This window comes from Acanthochromis polyacanthus, chromosome 22 (genome assembly GCF_021347895.1).
Source record: "Acanthochromis polyacanthus isolate Apoly-LR-REF ecotype Palm Island chromosome 22, KAUST_Apoly_ChrSc, whole genome shotgun sequence".
NCBI lineage: Eukaryota > Metazoa > Chordata > Actinopteri > Pomacentridae > Acanthochromis > Acanthochromis polyacanthus.
This window is the reverse complement of record NC_067134.1, coordinates 28,996,595-29,020,314: the sequence shown is the minus strand read 5'-3', so window position 1 is coordinate 29,020,314 and position 23,720 is coordinate 28,996,595. Positions and strand designations below refer to the sequence as shown.

Below are 23,720 nucleotides of genomic sequence, written 5' to 3'. Positions count from 1 at the left end.
GAATCTATATTCTTTTCATATAGAAACCAAAACAACAATAATGAGGCCTTTTTAAATAAAAAAAAAAGCTTTCCATTTAAATCACAAACAAAACAACAGAAAACAAACCCTTTCTTGTTTTAGGTTGAAAATGCAAAAACAAAAAATGGACCATTTTTCTAGTTTTTGTCTTTTAAACCACAAATCAAGAAATTTTTTGGTTGTTTGCTTGAAGCCAAAAATGAAAGAAAAATAAAATAGAAAATCCTGCTTTTTTTCATTTTTCTATTTTAAACAAATAAAAAACAGCACAAACAAAAGAAAAAAAATGCTTCAAACCAAAAGCAGAAAAACTAGTACATAAAACAAAAAACAAACAAACAAAAAAATCAAGAAAACGGGCTCTGGAAAGTTTACTGTTTGTAGGAGTAGCAAGCTAGCATAGTTAGCAGCTAGCTAGTTAACATTAGCAGCCAGATATTTCCTCTTGAGGGTGGAGGAGACCAAAACAGAACACTAAAACTGGACTTAGAATCATCAGGAATGTTGACGCTGCTCTGTTGGATGTGTCAGAACTTTATAATCTGATTGTATGTCAGTTTCTAAAGTGGTACAAAAATGCAGCTTTAAACTGAAGAAACTGTTGGTCGATGAGGATTACAGCATTTCAAATTTGCTGTTTTTAAAGCGTAAATCATTTAGGAACACTTCTTTAGTGGTTGTCGTCATGTCTTTTTGAATCAAACTGTTGCAGGAGGTTGCTGGAAGCTGAGCAGAACTCCAGTGTTTGCTCATCTTTCTTATCTGTAACACGGTTTATACCCAAAAGCAAACAAGAGAATCTGTTTTACTATCTACCTGAAAGTCGCCTTGCTGACCTACATCTGTCTGCTCCTGCCTGAATGTTTTACAGTGTGCATGTTGCCTCCAGCTGATGCGTTTTCCAGGACGAAGCTTTGCCAAGTTGGTGTGTCGCCGTCGGTCCCTGAAGGTGGCGTCCCAGAGGAGGACATCTAAACAAACATCACGGACATCTTCCGATTCCTGCACAGAACTCTGTGCCCTCCATGAGTGATTTTATCTTCAGCTGAGACGTCCTAAAGTCAGGTTTCTGAGCTGGATTTTTCTTGCTTCCTTTGCTGAACAAGACAGGAAGTGTTTGAGGTGCTTGGAGAACAGACTGATTTCTCATTAAGGATCCACAGGGGACACAAACCCAAGCAGATGGGAAGACAGTTCCTGTGTTCAGCTTCTGCACATTCATGGCTTTTTACACTGTGATGAACTAAAGGATAGAGAACATCTTCCTTGAACCAGAGGTCACCAAGGTGGAACCCCAAAGAAACCTGTTGGTACGTCCATTTCCTCTTGAGACACAAACTCTTTCATAAGACTCCAGATGTCCTGATTGGACTTTCTGTCACGACTGTTAAGAGGAAGAGTTTTTGTACTGATGATTTTTTACTTTGCAGAAGGAATGTCTGTCGATTTCAACATGAAGTTTGCTTTTAGTTCTGTTGATTTATTTTTATTTCAGTAGAACCCATTTGCTTTTAACCCCCTCACATGTTGTGTTGTTGTAAACTTCCTCTTTCAAATAAACACTCGTCTAACCCTCTGGAAACCAATGTTTGGACTGATTTTGTGTTGCTCCTCAGCGACCCGAGACAGCCGGGTTTACTGGACTATGATGTTTATTAGACGACATGCTATACTATGACGTGTTTAGAGCGACATGCTAAACTATGACGTGTTTAGAGCGACATGCTATACTATGACGTGTTTAGAGCGACATGCTATACTGTGACGTGTTTAGAGCGACATGCTATACTATGACGTGTTTAGAGCGACATGCTATACTGTGACGTGTTTAGAGCGACATGCTAAACTATGACGTGTTTAGAGCGACATGCTATACTATGACGTGTTTAGAGCGACATGCTATACTATGACGTGTTTAGAGCGACATGCTAAACTATGACGTGTTTAGAGCGACATGCTAAACTATGACGTGTTTAGAGCGACATGCTATACTATGACGTGTTTAGAGCGACATGCTAAACTGTGGCGTGTTTAGAGCGACATGCTATACTGTGACGTGTTTAGAGCGACATGCTAAACTGTGACGTGTTTAGAGCGACATGCTAAACTGTGACGTGTTTAGAGCGACATGCTAAACTATGACGTGTTTAGAGCGACATGCTAAACTATGACGTGTTTAGAGCGACATGCTAAACTATGACGTGTTTAGAGCGACATGCTAAACTGTGACGTGTTTAGAGCGACATGCTAAACTGTGACGTGTTTAGAGCGACATGCTAAACTGTGGCGTGTTTAGAGCGACATGCTATACTGTGACGTGTTTAGAGCGACATGCTAAACTGTGACGTGTTTAGAGCGACATGCTAAACTGTGACGTGTTTAGAGCGACATGCTAAACTATGACGTGTTTAGAGCGACATGCTAAACTGTGACGTGTTTAGAGCGACATGCTAAACTGTGACGTGTTTAGAGCGACATGCTAAACTGTGACGTGTTTAGAGCGACATGCTAAACTATGACGTGTTTAGAGCGACATGCTAAACTATGACGTGTTTAGAGCGACATGCTAAACTATGACGTGTTTAGAGCGACATGCTAAACTATGACGTGTTTAGAGCGACATGCTAAACTATGACGTGTTTAGAGCGACATGCTAAACTATGACGTGTTTAGAGCGACATGCTAAACTATGACGTGTTTAGAGCGACATGCTATACTATGACGTGTTTAGAGCGACATGCTAAACTATGACGTGTTTAGAGCGACATGCTAAACTATGACGTGTTTAGAGCGACATGCTAAACTGTGACGTGTTTAGAGCGACATGCTAAACTATGACGTGTTTAGAGCGACATGCTAAACTATGACGTGTTTAGAGCGACATGCTAAACTATGACGTGTTTAGAGCGACATGCTATACTATGACGTGTTTAGAGCGACATGCTAAACTATGACGTGTTTAGAGCGACATGCTAAACTATGACGTGTTTAGAGCGACATGCTAAACTATGACGTGTTTAGAGCGACATGCTAAACTATGACGTGTTTAGAGCGACATGCTATACTCTTCTTCTTTTCCTTTCAGCTTTTCCCTTCAGGGGTCTCCACAGTGAATCAATTGCCTCCATCTAACCCTGTCTGCTGCATCCTCTTCTCTCACACCAACTACCTTCATGTCCTCTTTAACCACATCCATAAACCTCCTCTTTGGTCTTCCTCTAGGCCTCCTGCCTGGCAGTGGGAAACTCAGCATCCTTCTACCAATATATTCACTCTCTCTCCTCTGGACATGTCTGAACCATCTCAGTCTGGCCTCTCTGACTTTATCTCCAAAGCCTCTAACGTGTGCTGTCCCTCTGATGTCCTCATTCCTGATCCTATCCATCCTGGTCACTCCCAAAGAGAACCTCAGCATCTTCAGTTCTGCTACCTCCAGCTCTGCCTCCTGTCTTTTCCTCAGGGACACTGTCTCCAGACCAAACAACATGGCTGGTCTCACCACAGTTTTGTAAACCTTTCCTTTCATTTTAGCTGAAACTCTTCTATCACACATCACACCTGACACTTTTCTCCAGCCGTTCCAGCCTGCCTGTACACGCTTCTTCACCTCTTTTCCACACTCTCCATTGCTCTGGACTGTTGACCCTAAGTACTTAAAATCCTCCACCTTCTTGATCTCTTCTCCCTGTAACCTCACTCTTCCACTTGGGTCCCTCTCATTCACACACAGATACTCCGTCTTGCTGCGGCTAACCTTCATTCCTCTCCTTTCCAGGCCAAACCTCCACGCCTCTAGCTTCTCCTCCACCTGTTCCCTGCTCTCACTACAGATCACAATGTCATCTGCAAACATCATAGTCCATGGAGACTCCTGTCTAACCTCGTCTGTCATCCTGTCCATCACCATAGCAAACAAGAAGGGGCTCAGAGCTGATCCCTGATGTACTCCCACCTCCACCTTGAACTCCTCTGTTACTCCTACAGCACACCTCACCACTGTCTTACAGTCCTCATACATGTCCTGCACCACTCTAACATACTTCTCTGCCACTCCAGACTTCCTCATACAAAACCACAGTTCCTCTCTGGGCACCCTGTCAGAAGCTTTCTCCAGATCTACAAAGACACAATGCAGCTCCTTCTGACCTTCTCTGTACTTCTCTATCAACATCCTCAAAGCAAATATTGCATCTGTTGTACTCTTTCTTGGCATGAAACCATACTGCTGCTCACAGATGTTCACCTCTGCCCTTAGTCTAGCTTCAACTACTCTTTCCCATAGCTTCATCGTGTGGCTCATCAGCTTTATTCCTCTGTAGTTGCCACAACTCTGCACATCTCCCTTGTTCTTAAAGATGGGCACCAGCACACTTCTCCTCCATTCCTCGGGCATCTTCTCACTCTCTAAGATCCTGTTGAACAACCCAGTCAGAAACTCTACTGCTACCTCTCCGAGACACTTCCATACCTCCACAGGTATATCATCAGGACCAAGTGCCTTTCCACTCTTCATCCTCTTCAATGCCCTCCTCACTTCATCCTTCCTAATCTTTGCTACTTCCTGGTCCACAACAGTCACCTCTTCTACTCTTCATTCTCTCTCATTTTCCTCATTCATCAACTCTTCAAAGTACTCTTTCCATCTTCCCATCACACTATTGGCACCTGTCAACACACTTCCATCCTTATCCTTTATCACCCTAACCTGCTGCACGTCCTTCCAATCTCTGTCTCTCTGCCTTGCCAACCTGTACAGGTCAGTCTCTCCCTCCTTACTGTCCAACCTAGCATACAAGTCATGGTAAGCCCCTTGTTTGGCCTTTGCCACCTTTACTTTCACCTTACGCTGCATCTCCCTGTACTCCTGTCTACTCTCTTCAGTCCTCTCAGTGTCCCACTTCTTCTTAGCTAACCTCTTCCTCTGGATCCACTCCTGCACCTCCTCATTCCACCACCAAGTCTCCTTATCTCCTTTCCTTCCAGATGACACACCAAGTACTCTCCGACCTGTCTCCCTGATCACATTTGCTGTAGTTGTCCAGTCATCTGGAAGCACCTCCTGACCATCCAAAGCCTGCCTCAACTCTTTCCTGAAAGTCATACAACACTCTTCCTTTTTCAGCTTCCACCATTTGGTCCTCTGCTCTGCCTTTGCCCTCTTCATCTTCTTCACCACCAGGGTCATCCTACACACCACCATCCTATGCTGTCTGGCTACACTCTCACCTACCACTACTTTGCAGTCACTGATCTCCTTCAGATTACACCGTCTACACAAGATGTAGTCTACCTGTGTGCTCCTACCTCCACTCTTACAGGTCACCCTATGTTCCTGCCTCTTCTGGAAGAAAGTATTCATGACAGCCATTTCCATCCTTTTTGCAAAGTCAACCACCATCTGTCCTTCTGCGTTCCTCTCCTGGATACCAAACCTGCCCATGACCTCCTCATCATCTCTGTTTCCTGCACCAACATGTCCATTGAAGTCTGCACCAATGACAACTCTCTCACTTCTAGGGATGCTCTGCATCACTTCATCAAGGTCCAACCAGAATTTCTGCTTCTCCTCCAGCTCACATCCTACCTGTGGAGCATACCCACTAACAACATTGAACATCACACCTTCGATTTCTAGCTTCAGGCTCATCACTCGATCTGACACTCTTTTTACCTCCAGGACATTCCTAACAAACTCCTCCTTCAAGACAACTCCTACTCCATTTCTCTTCCTATCTACACCATGATAGAACAACTTGAACCCTGCTCCTAAACTTCTAGCTTTACTACCTTTCCACCTGGTCTCCTGGACACACAGTATGTCCACCTTCCTCCTCTGCATCATGTCAACCAGCTCTCTACCTTTTCCTGTCATAGTTCCAACATTCAAAGTCCCTACTCTCAGTCCTAGACTCTTGGTGTTCCTCTTCTCTCTCTTCCTACGAACACACCTTCCTCCCCTCCTTCTTCGACCAACAGTAGACCATTTTCCACCGGCACCCTGTAGGTCGACAGCACCGATGGCGGTCGTTGTTAACCCGGGCCTCGACCGATCCGGTATGGAAGTCATACATTTGATTCGCATGATTGATTTGGCCACAGTTTTACGTCAGATGCCCTTCCTGCCACAACCCTCTGTATTTATCCGGGCTTGGGACCGGTACAATAAGACACTGGCTTGTGTCCCCTTGTGGCTACATTATTCCTCCCAGTGTGTATTTATCCAGTATTATTTTATTGCTGGTGGGTGTTTTTAGTGAAATGGAGCTAAAACATCAAAATGTAAAAATGATGAGTAGGATGTCTGTGCAGGAACCTGCAGGAATGAACGGTCGAACACAAAGTTGAGCCTTAATGACTTCTTCAAACGTCACCCTGGAGGATGTGGTAATACGTCAGATTAAAACCTCATTACCTCAACCTGAAGCAGAGGATTTCTCCAGAAACACTCGATGGATCCTCGGCGTTACCCTCCCAGCATCAGACAGGAGGTCCAGCCCCGGGAAAGCTGGGATGTTTCACTTTGACCTTCATCTCAGCTCCTCCATCTCCTGTCTGAGACTAAACATCACAGCAGCATGTTTTACTCTGAGCTCTGAAGGTGGAGGAGGTCCTCAGGTTGAAGGCCTTCCTGCCACCTCTGACCTCCTTAAAGCTGTCAATCACATCCTCTGTCACATCCTGGATTATTCAAAGGAACCAGAAATACTGTTTGTGCATTCTCCTTTTCCAAAAACCTCGCTCCACACAGAAGAAGACCAAAGCTGGATTTGAAGGAGTTCAGGCACCATCTGTCGTCCAAAACATTCATCAGAGGGGCATCAGTGAGGTCTGAACATTTCTGTAAAAGCACAGAGCAAAGCTTCAGACCTCAGTTCATTCCACAGAACGGGTTTTCCTGTGAGGCTAAATGTGCGTATCGACACACAGCTGATTGAGATTAATCAGGTTCTCAGTGGATATTGATTTCCTGCTGATCTGTTCATCATCCTAATGCACAGAGCGGCTCTATTCCTGGAAGTCCACCGCTGCAGTATTTCACCTCTGTTCCATCATGTCTCGATGGTGACGTTCCACATCATAATGTCTGATGATGGAACTGACGCGTTTGCATTTTCAGACTCTTTCAAAGCCTTTTCCAAAGCCAGAAATGACGTTTTTGGCAAGAAAGTGACCTTTATTATAGTGGCTGAATTATTTTCTGTTGCTCAAGTTAAAGTTCCAGAACTTAGTACTAACTCTGTGAAGTTTTTTAAAGGAATGTTCCAGTTAGCTGCATTTTAGAAGTTGGATTTTTGTTAATTTAGTCATTTGCAATGTCACAATCCACCACAAATCATAACCTGGATTGTCTCTAATTAAACTTCTACAGCTGGTTAGAAAAGCAACACTTGTTTTGAAGCCAAAAACGTGTTTGACGTGTGGTTCTGCTGGAGGAATTTATCGTATCTAAGCTTCAAGCTGTCATGTTTCATCAAATCAGACTTTATTCTACATGTCTCATTTAAAAATCCACCAAAACCAAAACAAATGAGGATAGAAATGGTACAGAGAGGAGCAGGTTGTTGGAGATACATTCAGAATGGAGAAACATCTTTCTAATCATGTGGAGCCACAGCTTTTATTTCCAGCTTTAGTGTCTCCTGTGGACTCCTGGAAAAATGGTTTTCAGTTTTTTTTACTTCATGTATTTTATAAAACAAGAGAAATTCTACTTCCATGTTTTATGATGCAAAGAAGACATTTTAAGTTCCTCTACTTTTAGCAATGAACCTGAGTTCTGAATGAAAAATGAAAGATAAAGTGACGTATTAATGATAAAACTATGAGCTGATTTAATTAAACCAGTTTATGACTTTCTTACAGTGTAAACCTTCCATCCTCGTCATCTCATACATTCAGATATTGGTCTGAGTTGCTCTTAAAGTTCATGAATGCTGCTCTGAGTTAAAGCTGAAGCTACGTGGAACACTTCTCTGATGGTAGTGATGTACATCGAACTACTGAGCTGAACCAATCACAGACTAGTCATCAAAAAGGAATTCAAACGTGTGATTCTAGAGGATGAAAATCAGTGGAACACCTTGTCTGAGTGACAAAAGAGCTTTGGACAGGACTCCGCAAACATGCTGGCAAATATTCACAATCGATGTGTGACCTGGAGGAAGCAGGAGATCAGTTCTCGTTCACTGTTCAGGTTCTCTGTGGCCACTAGAGGGCAGCAGTCCACCACTGACTCCACAGCGCTTCCTTTCAATCTGATCTGCATCCAGTGCTGCTTCCTTCATCCATATTTTACAATAAATTAAGACTCTGGAAAATCCCAGCGACGCTCTTCACCGTCCAAAGTCTCCGAACCAACGTCCAGACTCAGACCCTGATGATGCTGATGGAGGAGGAGGCCCTGTGCAGCTGGAGACAAGAAGAAAACATGATTGGCTGTTTAAATTTCTGCTTTACATCCTGTACCCTTTACATATAAATAAAAGTGTGACAATAAAAAATGGAATCAAATGTTTTTAAAAGTGTGATTTTAACATGAGCTGCCACGTGTCCCGGTCCATGATGTCTGCTAGAGATTTACTGGCTAATCAATAAGCTGATGGCAGGACAGTCCAGGACTCCCAGCGGACCGATCCTCCAGCACATGATTCATTTCATTTAATTAACATGCAGAGTCTCCACAGAACCAACACGTTCTCAGCTCTGGCACAGATCCCACAGTTATCCTCAGTTTGTAGTCATGTACAGTCACTGTTTGCTACACTTTAGGGACTTAAATTGCATTTTTCTCAACTGTTTGCTAAAAATCCAGCATTCAAAAGAGCCTAACTGACCATCAGGAGAAGGAAAGCAGTTTGAGAACTTTTTCCTGCACATATTAAACAAGATACTGTGCAGAAATCTACACTACCGTCCAAAAGTTTGGGTTCATCCAGATCATTCCATGTTTTCACACTTTTATTCATGTGCTAACATAACTGCAGGGTTTTCTAATCATCAATGAGCCTTTTAGCACCATTAGCTCTGGTATGAACACCACTGTCTTGTTTTTGTGGAACAACTTGTCTTATCTGCTAAGTTACAAAACGTCTTTCATATTTAGCTATTCTATGTTTATTTTGTATTTTTGTGACATGCAGCTACATGATGAAGAAAATATCACTGGCTGCCTGGTGTATGATCAATATTTGTTGGTAAAGTTTGCTTTTTATTATATTGCAGATTCTGAATCAATGACATGAGAAATAACTGAAGATTTTAGTTTTGTGTCCGTGTTCATGTGCAGAAGTGGGTCGATTCTGACCAACTTTTCTTTGGAAATTATTTGGCATATCAAGCTAAAATATCAAAGATAGCGTTTTAAATAAGCATAGTTTCTGATAAAAGTTTGAGGCTGATGTGAGATGTGATCTGAGCTGGAATAACCCAGCGAGCTCTGCTTCCAGCCTGGGGTTTTATATTTAGCCCTGGAGGCAGCAGCTCTGGTTGCTAGGAGATACCGATGCAGCTACAAAGGGCCTTCAGAGCAAACTAAATACTCCAGGAATAATCATGCATCACAGAGAAAAGTGCTGCAACAACTCAGAGGAGGAAGTTTTGTGTGAATGAGTCACCCTGCTGCTGCGAACGGCTCCGTTGTGGTAGATGGGCGAGCTGCCGGCTGAGGCGTTGTAGTAGGACGACGAGGCTCGCACCAGCGGCCTCTTGGCTTTCTCCTTGGTGCCGTTGGAGTCGTTGTCTTTGATGATGTCGTACTGCCGGCAGAAGAGGGCGATGACGGCTGCAGGAGACAAACACGGGTCAAACGTGTGGAGAAACACGCCAACTGATATGTTTCAACTGAGCAGACGCAGTAAATGTAATGTTTTAACGACGTGTGAGAGCAGAGGAACAGAGGAGTTATGTGACGACTGGCGTATGTTTATCTGTCCGTCTGTTAGCATCATTACTCAAAAACGTCATTTCTGACAGATAAGTCCTGATAAGTCCTCAGAGGTGGATTTGTAGTAGAATCACAATCAGCTGATGTAGTGTTCTCTGGTTGTCATGGTTACAGTGACACCATGCTGCTATCTGGAAATGATACAGAAATCTTTAACTAATCCATGGATCCAGAATATAAGCTGCATCACCGCCAGAATCTGATCACTGCGTCCTTGTTTCATTTCTAACGTTCACTGAAAATTTCATCCAAATCCGTTGGTCTGTTTTAGAGTAACGTAGCTGACAGACAGACAGACGGACAGATGTCCACCACCTGTCACATAACTCCCCCACAGAGTAATTATAGTTTTCCAGACTCTGTTTCAGGTAAATCTGTGGTTGCCTTCTAATTTAGCCGCTAGCCGTTAGCGTAGCCTTAGCCGCTGTGTGAGAAGCTAATTTCCTGATTTGTCTCTTGTTCATTTTTTTAGTGTCTGCTTGAGAGACGACAGACAGACACCTGTAGTAGAGCTTTTAATTTATTAGTATACAACCAACAAAAACATCAACAATAATCAGACAAATGGCTATAATAATCGCTGTATGCCTTTAACACTCCCCTAAACGTGAAGACAAACCCAGCAGAGGACCGACCTGCCCACAGCAGCAGGACGGTGGTGATGATGAGCAGCTCTCCGGTCTGCAGGTGAGGACTCATTCCCAGACCCTCCATGGCTGGTTCATCTGAGGACAAACATGTTCTATCAGGAGCATTTTATTACAGGATGAGGCTGGTGCTGCTTTCTGCTGGAGGACAGGTAATCTACAGAGGTTCTGTATGTTGTTGTTGTAGGAGGAAGCTTTAACCCTGTGGGCTCCAGGCAGAAGCTTCTGGCTGGTTTTCTTTGCTCCAGTCACAGTTTTCCTCACTGTGGGATAATTTCTTACTGCAATATAAAATCCTGAACCTCCATGAAAACAGAACAAGCACAGATAGAAGAGAAAACATGTTTTCATGCGGTAAATGATGCCGGATTGTTTTACATACAACAGATATTTTACTAATTTCATTTTCAGTTTGTTTCCCTACATGGCTCTGATCTATGTTCCTGTAAAATAGGAGTAAAAAACATTTCTTTAAATCATCACAGACGGTTTGACCTGTGTGTTCTTCCTTGTTTCTCTACTTAATGTGTAAATTATCAGGATTTTTTGTGTGATTTTTTCCCTCATTATGTTTAAATCAACAAAAAAGAGAATCTATAAAACAATAGGAAGGTGATAAAAAATACAGTTAAATGTTTTTTACACGGTGGGAATGTTGAGGAAAGTGCAGCATAAATGATAAATACGATGTAAATTATGACTTTTATCTCGGCACTACAAGTGGACTGCAGAGTTACAGAGGGCACACACTTTATTATCTACATTCTGAATTTGTTTTCCTGTTTGTCTCAGAACCCTGAATCTTTGTCACATCAGTCAGTCATGGCCGAACAGCTGCATTATGAGCAGCAGGATCTGTTTGCTGTTTACTGAAGGATTATTGAACAAGATAACATTATTTTGGGGAAATATCACAATTTTAAGCTCAGATTTGGTTTTGTTTTGTGAGGGGACATTTTCTGGCTGATAAACGGTGTCACATGTTTAAAAGTCAAATCCACCCGTGGGCTGCACGGTGGTTCAGTGGTTAGTTCTGTCACCCTGCAGATACAAGATCCCGGTTCGTGTCCCGGCCTTCCTAGATCTTCCTGCATGGAGTCTCCGTGTTCTCCTGTACATGTGTGGCTTTTCTCCAGGTTCTCCAGCTTCCTCCCACAGTCCACAAACATGCTGAGGTTAATAACTGGTGATTCTAAACTGTCTGTAGGTGTGAATGTGAGTGTGATTGTTTGTCTCTATGTGTAGCCCTGTGATAGACTGTTACCTGTCCAGGTGTTCCTCCACCTTCAGACAGCTGGGACAGACTCCACCCCCATGACCCTGATGAGGACTAAGGTGTACAGATGATGGATGGATGGAAATCTGCTTTAAGGTTCAGAGGGTTAAAGAACCTTTGAGTTTCAACCTAAACTTTGTTTTTTTGCTCCAGAACAGGCGATAACTGGTTTAAAAATCAGGCCTGCATGAAGCATGTCCAGATGAAAGGCTGATTCACCAACGCTCGATTATCATATTTCACCCCAGTGGAGTCAGAAAGAGTTTGAGCTCAGAATGAGTGAAAGAACGTGAGGCTGGAAGAAACTGTAGTCTGAGTCAGTGGGAGTATTTCTGAGCGTGTTGGTGTGGTGTTGTGTATTTGTTTGTCGTGTTGTGTGTATTTGTTTGTCGTGTGTATTTGTTCGTCGTGTTGTTTGTATTTATTTGTCGTGTTGTTTGTATTTATTTGTGGTGTTGTGTATCTGTTTGTGGTGTTGTGTGTATTTATTGTGTATCTGTCTGTGGTGGTGTGTATTTATTGTGTATCTGTTTGTGGTGTTGTGTGTATTTATTGTGTATCTGTTTGTGGTGTTGTGTGTATTTATTGTGTATCTGTTTGTGGTGTTGTGTGTATTTATTGTGTATCTGTTTGTGGTGTTGTGTATCTTTTTGTGGTGGTGTGTGTATTTATTGTGTATTTGTTTGTGGTGGTGTGTATCTGTTTGTGGTGTTGTGTATTTGTTTGTGGTGGTGTGTGTATTTATTGTGTATCTTTTTGTGGTGGTGTGTATCTTTTTGTGGTGTGTGTATCTTTTTGTGGTGTGTGTATCTTTTTGTGGTGTTGTGTATCTTTTTGTGGTGGTGTGTATCTTTTTGTGGTGTTGTGTATCTTTTTGTGGTGTTGTGTGTATTTATTGTGTATCTGTTTGTGGTGTTGTGTATCTTTTTGTGGTGTTGTGTATTTGTTTGTGGTGGTGTGTGTATTTATTGTGTATCTTTTTGTGGTGGTGTGTATCTTTTTGTGGTGTGTGTATCTTTTTGTGGTGTGTGTATCTTTTTGTGGTGTGTGTATCTTTTTGTGGTGTGTGTATCTTTTTGTGGTGTGTGTATCTTTTTGTGGTGTTGTGTATCTTTTTGTGGTGGTGTGTATCTTTTTGTGGTGTTGTGTATCTTTTTGTGGTGTTGTGTGTATTTATTGTGTATCTGTTTGTGGTGTTGTGTATCTGTTTGTGGTGTTGTGTATTTGTTTGTGGTGGTGTGTGTATTTATTGTGTATCTTTTTGTGGTGGTGTGTATCTTTTTGTGGTGGTGTGTATTTGTTTGTGGTGTTGTGTGTATTTATTGTGTATCTGTCTGTGGTGTTGTGTGTATTTATTGTGTATTTGTTTGTGGTGTGTATCTGTCTGTGGTGTTGTGTGTATTTATTGTGTATCTGTCTGTGGTGGTGTGTATTTATTGTGTATTTGTTTGTGGTGTTGTGTGTATTTATTGTGTATCTGTCTGTGGTGTTGTGTGTATTTATTGTGTATTTGTTTGTGGTGTGTATCTGTCTGTGGTGTTGTGTGTATTTATTGTGTATCTGTCTGTGGTGGTGTGTATTTATTGTGTATTTGTTTGTGGTGTTGTGTGTATTTATTGTGTATTTGTTTGTGGTGGTGTGTGTATTTATTGTGTATCTTTTTGTGGTGGTGTGTGTATTTATTGTGTATCTGTTTGTGGTGTTGTGTATCTGTTTGTGGTGGTGTGTGTATTTATTGTGTATCTGTCTGTGGTGGTGTGTATCTGTTTGTGGTGGTGTGTGTATTTATTGTGTATCTTTTTGTGGTGGTGTGTGTATTTATTGTGTATCTGTCTGTGGTGGTGTGTGTATTTATTGTGTATCTGTCTGTGGTGGTGTGTGTATTCATTGTGTATCTTTTTGTGGTGGTGTGTGTATTTATTGTGTATCTTTTTGTGGTGGTGTGTGTATTTATTGTGTATCTGTTTGTGGTGGTGTGTGTATTTATTGTGTATCTGTTTGTGGTGGTGTGTGTATTTATTGTGTATCTTTTTGTGGTGGTGTGTGTATTTATTGTGTATCTTTTTGTGGTGGTGTGTGTATTTATTGTGTATCTGTCTGTGGTGGTGTGTATTTATTGTGTATCTGTCTGTGGTGGTGTGTATTTATTGTGTATCTTTTTGTGGTGGTGTGTGTATTCATTGTGTATCTTTTGTGGTGGTGTGTGTATTTATTGTGTATCTGTTTGTGGTGGTGTGTGTATTTATTGTGTATCTTTTTGTGGTGGTGTGTGTATTTATTGTGTATCTTTTTGTGGTGGTGTGTGTATTTATTGTGTATCTTTTTGTGGTGGTGTGTGTATTTATTGTGTATCTTTTTGTGGTGGTGTGTGTATTTATTGTGTATCTGTCTGTGGTGGTGTGTATTTATTGTGTATCTGTCTGTGGTGGTGTGTATTTATTGTGTATCTGTCTGTGGTGGTTTGTATCTTTTTGTGGTGGTGTGTGTATTTATTGTGTATCTGTTTGTGGTGGTGTGTGTATTTATTGTGTATCTGTTTGTGGTGGTGTGTGTATTTATTGTGTATCTGTCTGTGGTGGTGTGTGTATTTATTGTGTATCTGTCTGTGGTGGTGTGTATTTATTGTGTGTCTTTTTGTGGTGGTGTGTATTTATTGTGTATCTGTCTGTGGTGGTGTGTGTATTTATTGTGTATCTGTCTGTGGTGGTGTGTATCTGTTTGTGGTGGTGTGTGTCTTTTTGTGGTGGTGTGTATTTGTTTGTGGTGTTGTGTGTATTTATTGTGTATTTGTTTGTGGTGGTGTGTGTATTTATTGTGTATCTGTTTGTGGTGTGTGTCTTTTTGTGGTGGTGTGTATCTGTCTGTGGTGGTGTGTATTTATTGTGTATCTGTCTGTGGTGGTGTGTGTATTTATTGTGTATCTGTCTGTGGTGGTGTGTATTTATTGTGTATCTGTCTGTGGTGTGTGTATTTACGGTGGTCCAGCACTCCGGCTGGGTAGTGGTCGCTCCTCTCCAGCGTCCTGAAGTGCACGGCTCGGCTGGGCTGGCTGTCTCCGTGCGGGCCGACAGACTGCACCTGAACCCAGAACAGGAACACGTTAAGCGGTGAGCCTCAGATGGAGCAGCTCTGGGTGGATGAACAGCGACACGAAGGAGCACGGCGTTACGTAACGGCGGCAGGAAACTGGCTGGTGAGGGTATATTTAGCGAGCGCTGCTTTGGGTTTTGGCCGCGATCCTGAATGATTATTGGAGGACAGAGAGAGAAAGGTAACTATAAATCTGAGCAACGTGCAGGAAGGCAACACGTTTTTTGGCTTATTTCTCATTCAACTGGAGTTCTTTTGGCAGAAAATATGAATACAGAGAGAGAAAATCCACCAGACACAATTAAACCCACTGAGGTCTGCTGCTGCCTCCTACAAAGGTCAAACTCTAAAAGTTTTCTGTGGAAAATGACTTTGCAAAATATATCCCTGAGTGAAACTTAAAGTCTCTGTTGTCTAATGAGGAAGTGTGAACCCTGCAGAGCGTCCTCCAGCAGGACTAATCTGTCTCATCCGGCATAACACCAGCAGTCCAGTGGGACGTTCTCCTCTCTCCCTGACCTCCTGCCTCCTGCTGGGAGGTCCGAGGTGGAATCCTGGAGAAGCTTCAATGACTCCTGTGCAGGACGTGGTGCTGCTGGCGAGAACGCTGAAGCTGAAGGACGGAGCAGCAGCCTATTAAGCTGTAATGGATTATAAAAAGCTTAATAGCGTCGTGATAATGGACTCACATTAGAGACTCCCCCTTCAGAGTGCAGCTGCAGCGTGATTTAAACTTTCTGCAGTAATAACTGGGAGAGAAGAGTCACAGTTCAGCCTCATTCTACACTCAGACTTAATACCAACTCATTTCCATAAATATCAAGTCATTCACTGTCTAGGAAAGTTTCTCAAATCGTCTTAATGGAAAGGGACACTTAAAAGGACCTCCAGTTATCTCTTTAATTAAAAGTTTACATCTAAAAGACGCAGAAGAACACGACGGATTCTGAAATTCAAGGTTCATATTTCATTAACGGATCAGACAGAAGCCATTTCTACACGTTAGATGGTTCCAATGTTGTGAAAACCCTCCAACATCCTTCATTAATTACATTTATTGAGGCTCTAAGAACAAAACATCCCATAATGTTTGGGTTCACAGGCCAGTGCTCACCATTCATTCATTAAGTAAATGATCAAATGTGAGCTTATTTGTTCACATTTACAGCGTTTATCTGCAACATGGACAGTAAATAAACGACTGTAACATGAGGCGGATTTAAGGATATTTTAGGTAATTTAATGTGTTAAATCCAGCTGTTATTCACTGTGAGAAGCATTCATACATTAAGTCTGTTTGATCGACTCTTATGTCAGCCTGATGAGGAAAGCTGCTTGTCGATGTGACAAACAGCTCTCACAGTTTGGACAAAGCCTCGGCTGCAAATGAGTGAAATTAGACGTTCATAGATGCTGCTACTGTTCAGTGTTTAATAAGAGCATCTTCTACTGCTGTCATTGCAAACACTGATCAGTTTTACAATAAAGTACATCTCCTATGTAATTCAATGCAAAGAAATAAAGTATCTGTGTTATCAAACTGTAAAAGCCTCTGAACACCAGGATGGCACACAGTTTGAATGTTTGAACAGTTTCTGACTCCAGTGTCATTTTTGGTGTTTTTGAAAGAAATAACGTGGATATTAATCCTTTTACCTGGACGCTGTAGTGTGTTTTACCTGGACGTTGTAGTGTGTTTTATCTGGACGCTGTAGTGTGTTTTATCTGGACGCTGTAGTGTGTTTTACCTGAACGCTGTAGTGTGTTTTACCTGGACGCTGTAGTGTGTTTTACCTGGACGCTGTAGTGTGTTTTACATGGACGTTGTAGTGTGTTTTACCTGGACGTTGTAGTGTGTTTTACCTGGACGTTGTAGTGTGTTTTATCTGGACGCTGTAGTGTGTTTTATCTGGACGCTGTAGTGTGTTTTACCTGAACGCTGTAGTGTGTTTTACCTGGACGCTGTAGTGTGTTTTACCTGGACGCTGTAGTGTGTTTCACATGGACGTTGTAGTGTGTTTTACCTGGACGTTGTAGTGCGTTTTACCTGGACGCTGTAGTGTGTTTTACATGGACGTTGTAGTGTGTTTTACCTGAACGCTGTAGTGTGTTTTACCTGGACGCTGTAGTGTGTTTTACATGGACGCTGTAGTGTGTTTTACCTGGACGTTGTAGTGTGTTTCACATGGACGTTGTAGTGTGTTTTACCTGGACGTTGTAGTGCGTTTTACCTGGACGCTGTAGTGTGTTTTACATGGACGTTGTAGTGTGTTTTACCTGAACGCTGTAGTGTGTTTTACCTGAACGCTGTAGTGTGTTTTACCTGGACGCTGTAGTGTGTTTTACCTGGACGCTGTAGTGTGTTTTACCTGGACGTTGTAGTGTGTTTTACCTGAACGCTGTAGTGTGTTTTACCTGAACGCTGTAGTGTGTTTTACATGGACGTTGTAGTGTGTTTTACCTGAACGCTGTAGTGTGTTTTACATGGACGCTGTAGTGTGTTTTACCTGGACGCTGTAGTGTGTTTTACATGGACGTTGTAGTGTGTTTTACATGGACGTTGTAGTGTGTTTTACATGGACGCTTTAGTGTGTTTTACCTGGACGTTGTAGTGTGTTTTACCTGAACGCTGTAGTGTGTTTTACCTGGACGTTGTAGTGTGTTTTACCTGGACGTTGTAGTGTGTTTTACCTGAACGCTGTAGTGTGTTTTACCTGAACACTGTAGTGTGTTTTACCTGGACGCTGTAGTGCGTTTTACCTGGACGTTGTAGTGTGTTTTACCTGAACGCTGTAGTGTGTTTTACCTGAACGCTGTAGTGTGTTTTACCTGGACGCTGTAGTGTGTTTTACCTGGACGCTGTAGTGTGTTTTACCTGGACGTTGTAGTGTGTTTTACCTGAACGCTGTAGTGTGTTTTACCTGAACGCTGTAGTGTGTTTTACATGGACGTTGTAGTGTGTTTTACCTGAACGCTGTAGTGTGTTTTACATGGACGCTGTAGTGTGTTTTACCTGGACGCTGTAGTGTGTTTTACATGGACGTTGTAGTGTGTTTTACATGGACGTTGTAGTGTGTTTTACATGGACGCTTTAGTGTGTTTTACCTGGACGTTGTAGTGTGTTTTACCTGAACGCTGTAGTGTGTTTTACCTGAACGCTGTAGTGTGTTTTACCTGGACGCTGTAGTGCGTTTTACCTGAACGCTGTAGTGTGTTTTACCTGGACGCTGTAGTGTGTTTTACCTGGACGCTGTAGTGTGTTTTACCTGGACGCTGTAGTGTGTTTTACCTGGACGTTGTAGTGTGTTTTACCTGAACGCTGTAGTGTGTTTTACCTGAACGCTGTAGTGTGTTTTACATGGACGTTGTAGTGTGTTTTACCTGAACGCTGTAGTGTGTTTTACATGGACGCTGTAGTGTGTTTTACCTGGACGCTGTAGTGTGTTTTACATGGACGTTGTAGTGTGTTTTACATGGACGTTGTAGTGTGTTTTACCTGGACGCTGTAGTGTGTTTTACCTGAACGCTGTAGTGTGTTTTACATGGACGCTGTAGTGTGTTTTACCTGGACGCTGTAGTGTGTTTTACATGGACGTTGTAGTGTGTTTTACATGGACGTTGTAGTGTGTTTTACATGGACGCTTTAGTGTGTTTTACCTGGACGTTGTAGTGTGTTTTACCTGAACGCTGTAGTGTGTTTTACCTGGACGTTGTAGTGTGTTTTACCTGGACGTTGTAGTGTGTTTTACCTGAACGCTGTAGTGTGTTTAACCTGGACGCTGTAGTGCGTTTTACCTGAACGCTGTAGTGTGTTTTACCTGGACGCTGTAGTGTGTTTTAAATGGACACTGTAGTGTGTTTTACCTGGACGCTGTAGTGTGTTTTACATGGACGTTGTAGTGCGTTTTACCTGAACGTTGTAGTGCGTTTTACATGGACGTTGTAGTGTGTTTTACATGGACGTTGTAGTGTGTTTTACCTGGACGCTGTAGTGTGTTTTACCTGGACGTTGTAGTGTGTTTTACATGGACGTTGTAGTGTGTTTTACCTGAACGCTGTAGTGTGTTTTACCTGGACGTTGTAGTGTGTTTTACCTGGACGCTGTAGTGTGTTTTACCTGGACGCTGTAGTGTGTTTTACCTGGACGCTGTAGTGTGTTTTACCTGGACGCTGTAGTGTGTTTTACATGGACGCTGTAGTGTGTTTTACCTGGACGCTGTAGTGTGTTTTACCTGGACGCTGTAGTGTGTTTTACCTGGACGCTGTAGTGTGTTTTACATGGACGCTGTAGTGCGTTTTACCTGGACGTTGTAGTGCGTTTTACCTGGACGCTGTAGTGTGTTTTACATGGACGCTGTAGTGTGTTTTACATGGACGCTGTAGTGCGTTTTACCTGGACGTTGTAGTGTGTTTTACCTGGACGTTGTAGTGCGTTTTACCTGGACGCTTTAGTGTGTTTTACCTGGACGTTGTAGTGTGTTTTACCTGAACGCTGTAGTGTGTTTTACCTGAACGCTGTAGTGTGTTTTACATGGACGTTGTAGTGTGTTTTACCTGAACGCTGTAGTGTGTTTTACATGGACGCTGTAGTGTGTTTTACCTGGACGCTGTAGTGTGTTTTACATGGACGTTGTAGTGTGTTTTACATGGACGTTGTAGTGTGTTTTACCTGGACGCTGTAGTGTGTTTTACCTGAACGCTGTAGTGTGTTTTACATGGACGCTGTAGTGTGTTTTACCTGGACGCTGTAGTGTGTTTTACATGGACGTTGTAGTGTGTTTTACATGGACGTTGTAGTGTGTTTTACATGGACGCTTTAGTGTGTTTTACCTGGATGTTGTAGTGTGTTTTACCTGAACGCTGTAGTGTGTTTTACCTGGACGTTGTAGTGTGTTTTACCTGGACGTTGTAGTGTGTTTTACCTGAACGCTGTAGTGTGTTTTACCTGAACGCTGTAGTGTGTTTTACCTGGACGCTGTAGTGCGTTTTACCTGAACGCTGTAGTGTGTTTTACCTGGACGCTGTAGTGTGTTTTAAATGGACACTGTAGTGTGTTTTACCTGGACGCTGTAGTGTGTTTTACATGGACGTTGTAGTGCGTTTTACCTGAACGTTGTAGTGCGTTTTACATGGACGTTGTAGTGTGTTTTACATGGACGTTGTAGTGTGTTTTACCTGGACGCTGTAGTGTGTTTTACCTGGACGTTGTAGTGTGTTTTACATGGACGTTGTAGTGTGTTTTACCTGAACGCTGTAGTGTGTTTTACCTGGACGTTGTAGTGTGTTTTACCTGGACGCTGTAGTGTGTTTTACCTGGACGCTGTAGTGTGTTTTACCTGGACGCTGTAGTGTGTTTTACCTGGACGCTGTAGTGTGTTTTACCTGGACGCTGTAGTGTGTTTTACATGGACGCTGTAGTGTGTTTTACCTGGACGTTGTAGTGCGTTTTACCTGGACGCTGTAGTGTGTTTTACATGGACGCTGTAGTGTGTTTTACATGGACGCTGTAGTGCGTTTTACCTGGACGTTGTAGTGCGTTTTACCTGGACGCTTTAGTGTGTTTTACCTGGACGTTGTAGTGCGTTTTACCTGGACGCTGTAGTGTGTTTTACCTGGACGTTGTAGTGTGTTTTACCTGGACGCTGTAGTGTGTTTTACCTGGACGTTGTAGTGTGTTTTACCTGGACGCTGTAGTGTGTTTTACCTGGACGCTGTAGTGTGTTTTACCTGGACGCTGTAGTGTGTTTTACCTGGACGCTGTAGTGTGTTTTACCTGGACGCTGTAGTGTGTTTTACCTGAACGCTGTAGTGCGTTTTACCTGGACGCTGTAGTGTGTTTTACCTGAACGCTGTCGTGTGTTTTACCTGGACGTTGTAGTGTGTTTTACCAGGACGTTGTAGTGTGTTTTACCTGGACGCTGTAGTGTGTTTTATCTGGACGCTGTAGTGTGTTTTACCTGGACGCTGTAGTGTGTTTTACCTGGACGCTGTAGTGTGTTTTACCTGGACGCTGTAGTGTGTTTTACATGGACGTTGTAGTGCGTTTTACCTGGACGCTGTAGTGTGTTTTACCTGAACGCTGTAGTGTGTTTTACCTGGACGCTGTAGTGTGTTTTACATGGACGTTGTAGTGCGTTTTACCTGGACGCTGTAGTGCGTTTTACCTGGACGCTGTAGTGTGTTTTACCTGAACGCTGTCGTGTGTTTTACCTGGACGTTGTAGTGTGTTTTACCAGGACGTTGTAGTGTGTTTTACCTGGACGCTGTAGTGTGTTTTATCTGGACGCTGTAGTGTGTTTTACCTGGACGCTGTAGTGTGTTTTACCTGGACGCTGTAGTGTGTTTTACCTGGACGCTGTAGTGTGTTTTACATGGACGTTGTAGTGCGTTTTACCTGGACGCTGTAGTGTGTTTTACCTGGACGTTGTAGTGCGTTTTACCTGGACGCTGTAGTGTGTTTTACCTGGACGTTGTAGTGTGTTTTACATGGACGTTGTAGTGTGTTTTACATGGACGCTGTAGTGTGTTTTACCTGGACGCTGTAGTGCGTTTTACATGGACGCTGTAGTGTGTTTTACCTGGACGTTGTAGTGCGTTTTACCTGGACGCTGTAGTGTGTTTTACCTGGACGCTGTAGTGTGTTTTACCTGGACGTTGTAGTGTGTTTTACCTGGACGTTGTAGTGTGTTTTACCTGGACGCTGTAGTGTGTTTTACCTGGACGCTGTAGTGTGTTTTACATGGACGCTGTAGTGTGTTTTACCTGGACGCTGTAGTGTGTTTTACCTGGACGCTGTAGTGTGTTTTACCAGGACGCTGTAGTGTGTTTTACCTGGACGCTGTAGTGTGTTTTACCAGGACGCTGTAGTGTGTTTTACCTGGACGCTGTAGTGTGTTTTACCTGAACGCTGTCGTGTGTTTTACCTGGACGCTGTAGTGTGTTTTACCTGGACGCTGTAGTGTGTTTTACCTGGACGCTGTAGTGTGTTTTACCTGGACGTTGTAGTGTGTTTTATCTGGACGCTGTAGTGTGTTTTACCTGGACGTTGTAGTGTGTTTTACCTGGACGCTGTAGTGTGTTTTATCTGGACGCTGTAGTGTGTTTTACCTGGACGTTGTAGTGTGTTTTATCTGGACGTTGTAGTGTGTTTTACCTGGACGCTGTAGTGTGTTTTACCTGGACGCTGTAGTGTGTTTTACCTGGACGCTGTAGTGTGTTTTACCTGGACGCTGTAGTGTGTTTTACCTGGACGCTGTAGTGTGTGTCCTCGTCCAGGTCCCACAGCACACACCAGCGGCTGGACGTGTTCACCTCGCGGATGGAGCGCTGCATCAGGCCGTCCTGCCTCTGGAGACACAAACACACACATCTGGTGGACGTTTTTACACCAAACGCACACAAACACACACATCTGGGGAGTTCATCCACGTGATTGGTTGAAAACTCAGCCAGGAGCGACTCCTATTATCAAGTAAACTTCAGTGAAGCCGCTTGATTTAACTGTAAAATTCATGGTTATGCTGCTAAATCAAGACACATTTTAAATGCAAACAGGCAGCTTCAGCTCATATGAATTCAACACAACCCCTGATGTCCCACTGGGGCAAATTAGGTCTGCAGGCAAGGTACCAGCACAACCATCATTTGGAAGAAACACAAGAGCTCATGTACAGGCAGGAATGTTAGTGCAAAAAGCAGCAAAATTAACAAGTAAAAGTCACCTTGTGAGTGAGGAGGTAAACAGACTGACCTGGTGGACAGCGAAGGTTTAAAGTCACCGTACTGTTCAAGGTTTTCTGTAGCAGACGACTCAGCTCAGCAAAAAGACGCATTTTGTTCATCCAGAAGGTAAGAAGCAGTTGATTAAGAGTCCTGTTTCTCCAATATTTTCACCCTTTTAGCTCAGTTTTTGGTCTCCACCACCTCCTAAAGAACACCCTAACCACTCTAAATGGTTCCATTTTAACACTCTAAATGGTTCCATTTTAACACTCTAAATGGTTCCATTTTAACACTCTAAATGGTTCCATTTTAACACTCTAAATGGTTCCATGTAACACTCTAAATGGTTCCATTTTAACACTCTAAATGGTTCCATTTTAACACTCTAAATGGTTCCATGTAACACTCTAAATGGTTCCATTTTAACACTCTAAATGGTTCCATTTTAACACTCTAAATGGTTCCATGTAACACTCTAAATGGTTCCATTTTAACACTCTAAATGGTTCCATTTTAACACTCTAAATGGTTCCATGTAACACTCTAAATGGTTCCATTTTAACACTCTAAATGGTTCCATTTTAATACTCTAAATGGTTCCATTTTAACACTCTAAATGGTTCCATTTTAACACTCTAAATGGTTCCATTTTAACACTCTAAATGGTTCCATGTAACACTCTAAATGGTTCCATTTTAACACTCTAAATGGTTCCATTTTAACACTCTAAATGGTTCCATTTTAACACTCTAAATGGTTCCATTTTAACACTCTAAATGGTTCCATTTTAACACTCTAAATGGTTCCATGTAACACTAAATGTTCCTGACCGCTCGGTAACCGTTGGTCTTCATAAGCAGCTTGTTGCGCTGCTAGCCATCACCTAGCCGAGGAGCTCATCTCCTCACAACTGTTCACACCTCCTGCCACCCCTTCCCTTCACCCTGCTGACCCCTCACCCACATTCAGGATCTGTGAGGAGGACGTGTGTCGGCTCTTTCAGAGACAAAAGATCAGGAAG

The 23,720-nt window shown here is 42.7% G+C and overlaps 1 protein-coding gene across 50 annotated transcripts in view; it reads right to left on the bottom strand.

The window, feature by feature from the left end:
- Positions 1-7,482: 7,482 nt before the first annotated feature.
- LOC110945611 (fibronectin type III domain-containing protein 4-like) overlaps positions 7,483-23,720 on the bottom strand; it is a 42,549-nt gene continuing 26,311 nt past the window's right edge. Inside the window, exons 3-10 of one of the 50 annotated variants that reach the window (XR_007939500.1) lie at positions 19,877-22,324; positions 19,440-19,807; positions 18,773-19,232; positions 17,784-18,726; positions 17,324-17,691; positions 17,048-17,093; positions 16,979-17,001; positions 14,884-16,840 (exon numbers count right to left, since the gene is read on the bottom strand). Coding sequence is in view for 1 of the 50 variants with exons in the window: in XM_051943446.1 (XP_051799406.1) it covers positions 8,389-8,430; positions 9,636-9,802; positions 10,600-10,689; positions 14,863-14,965; positions 22,223-22,324 (504 nt within the window). In the remaining 49 variants the exon portion in view is untranslated. Of the gene's footprint in view, positions 8,431-9,635; positions 9,803-10,599; positions 10,690-14,862; positions 16,841-16,955; positions 17,692-17,760; positions 18,727-18,749; positions 19,233-19,439; positions 19,808-19,876; positions 22,325-23,720 lie in introns of those variants that run through there. The other 49 variants (XR_007939499.1, XR_007939472.1, XR_007939468.1 and 46 more) reach the window with 49 other exon arrangements.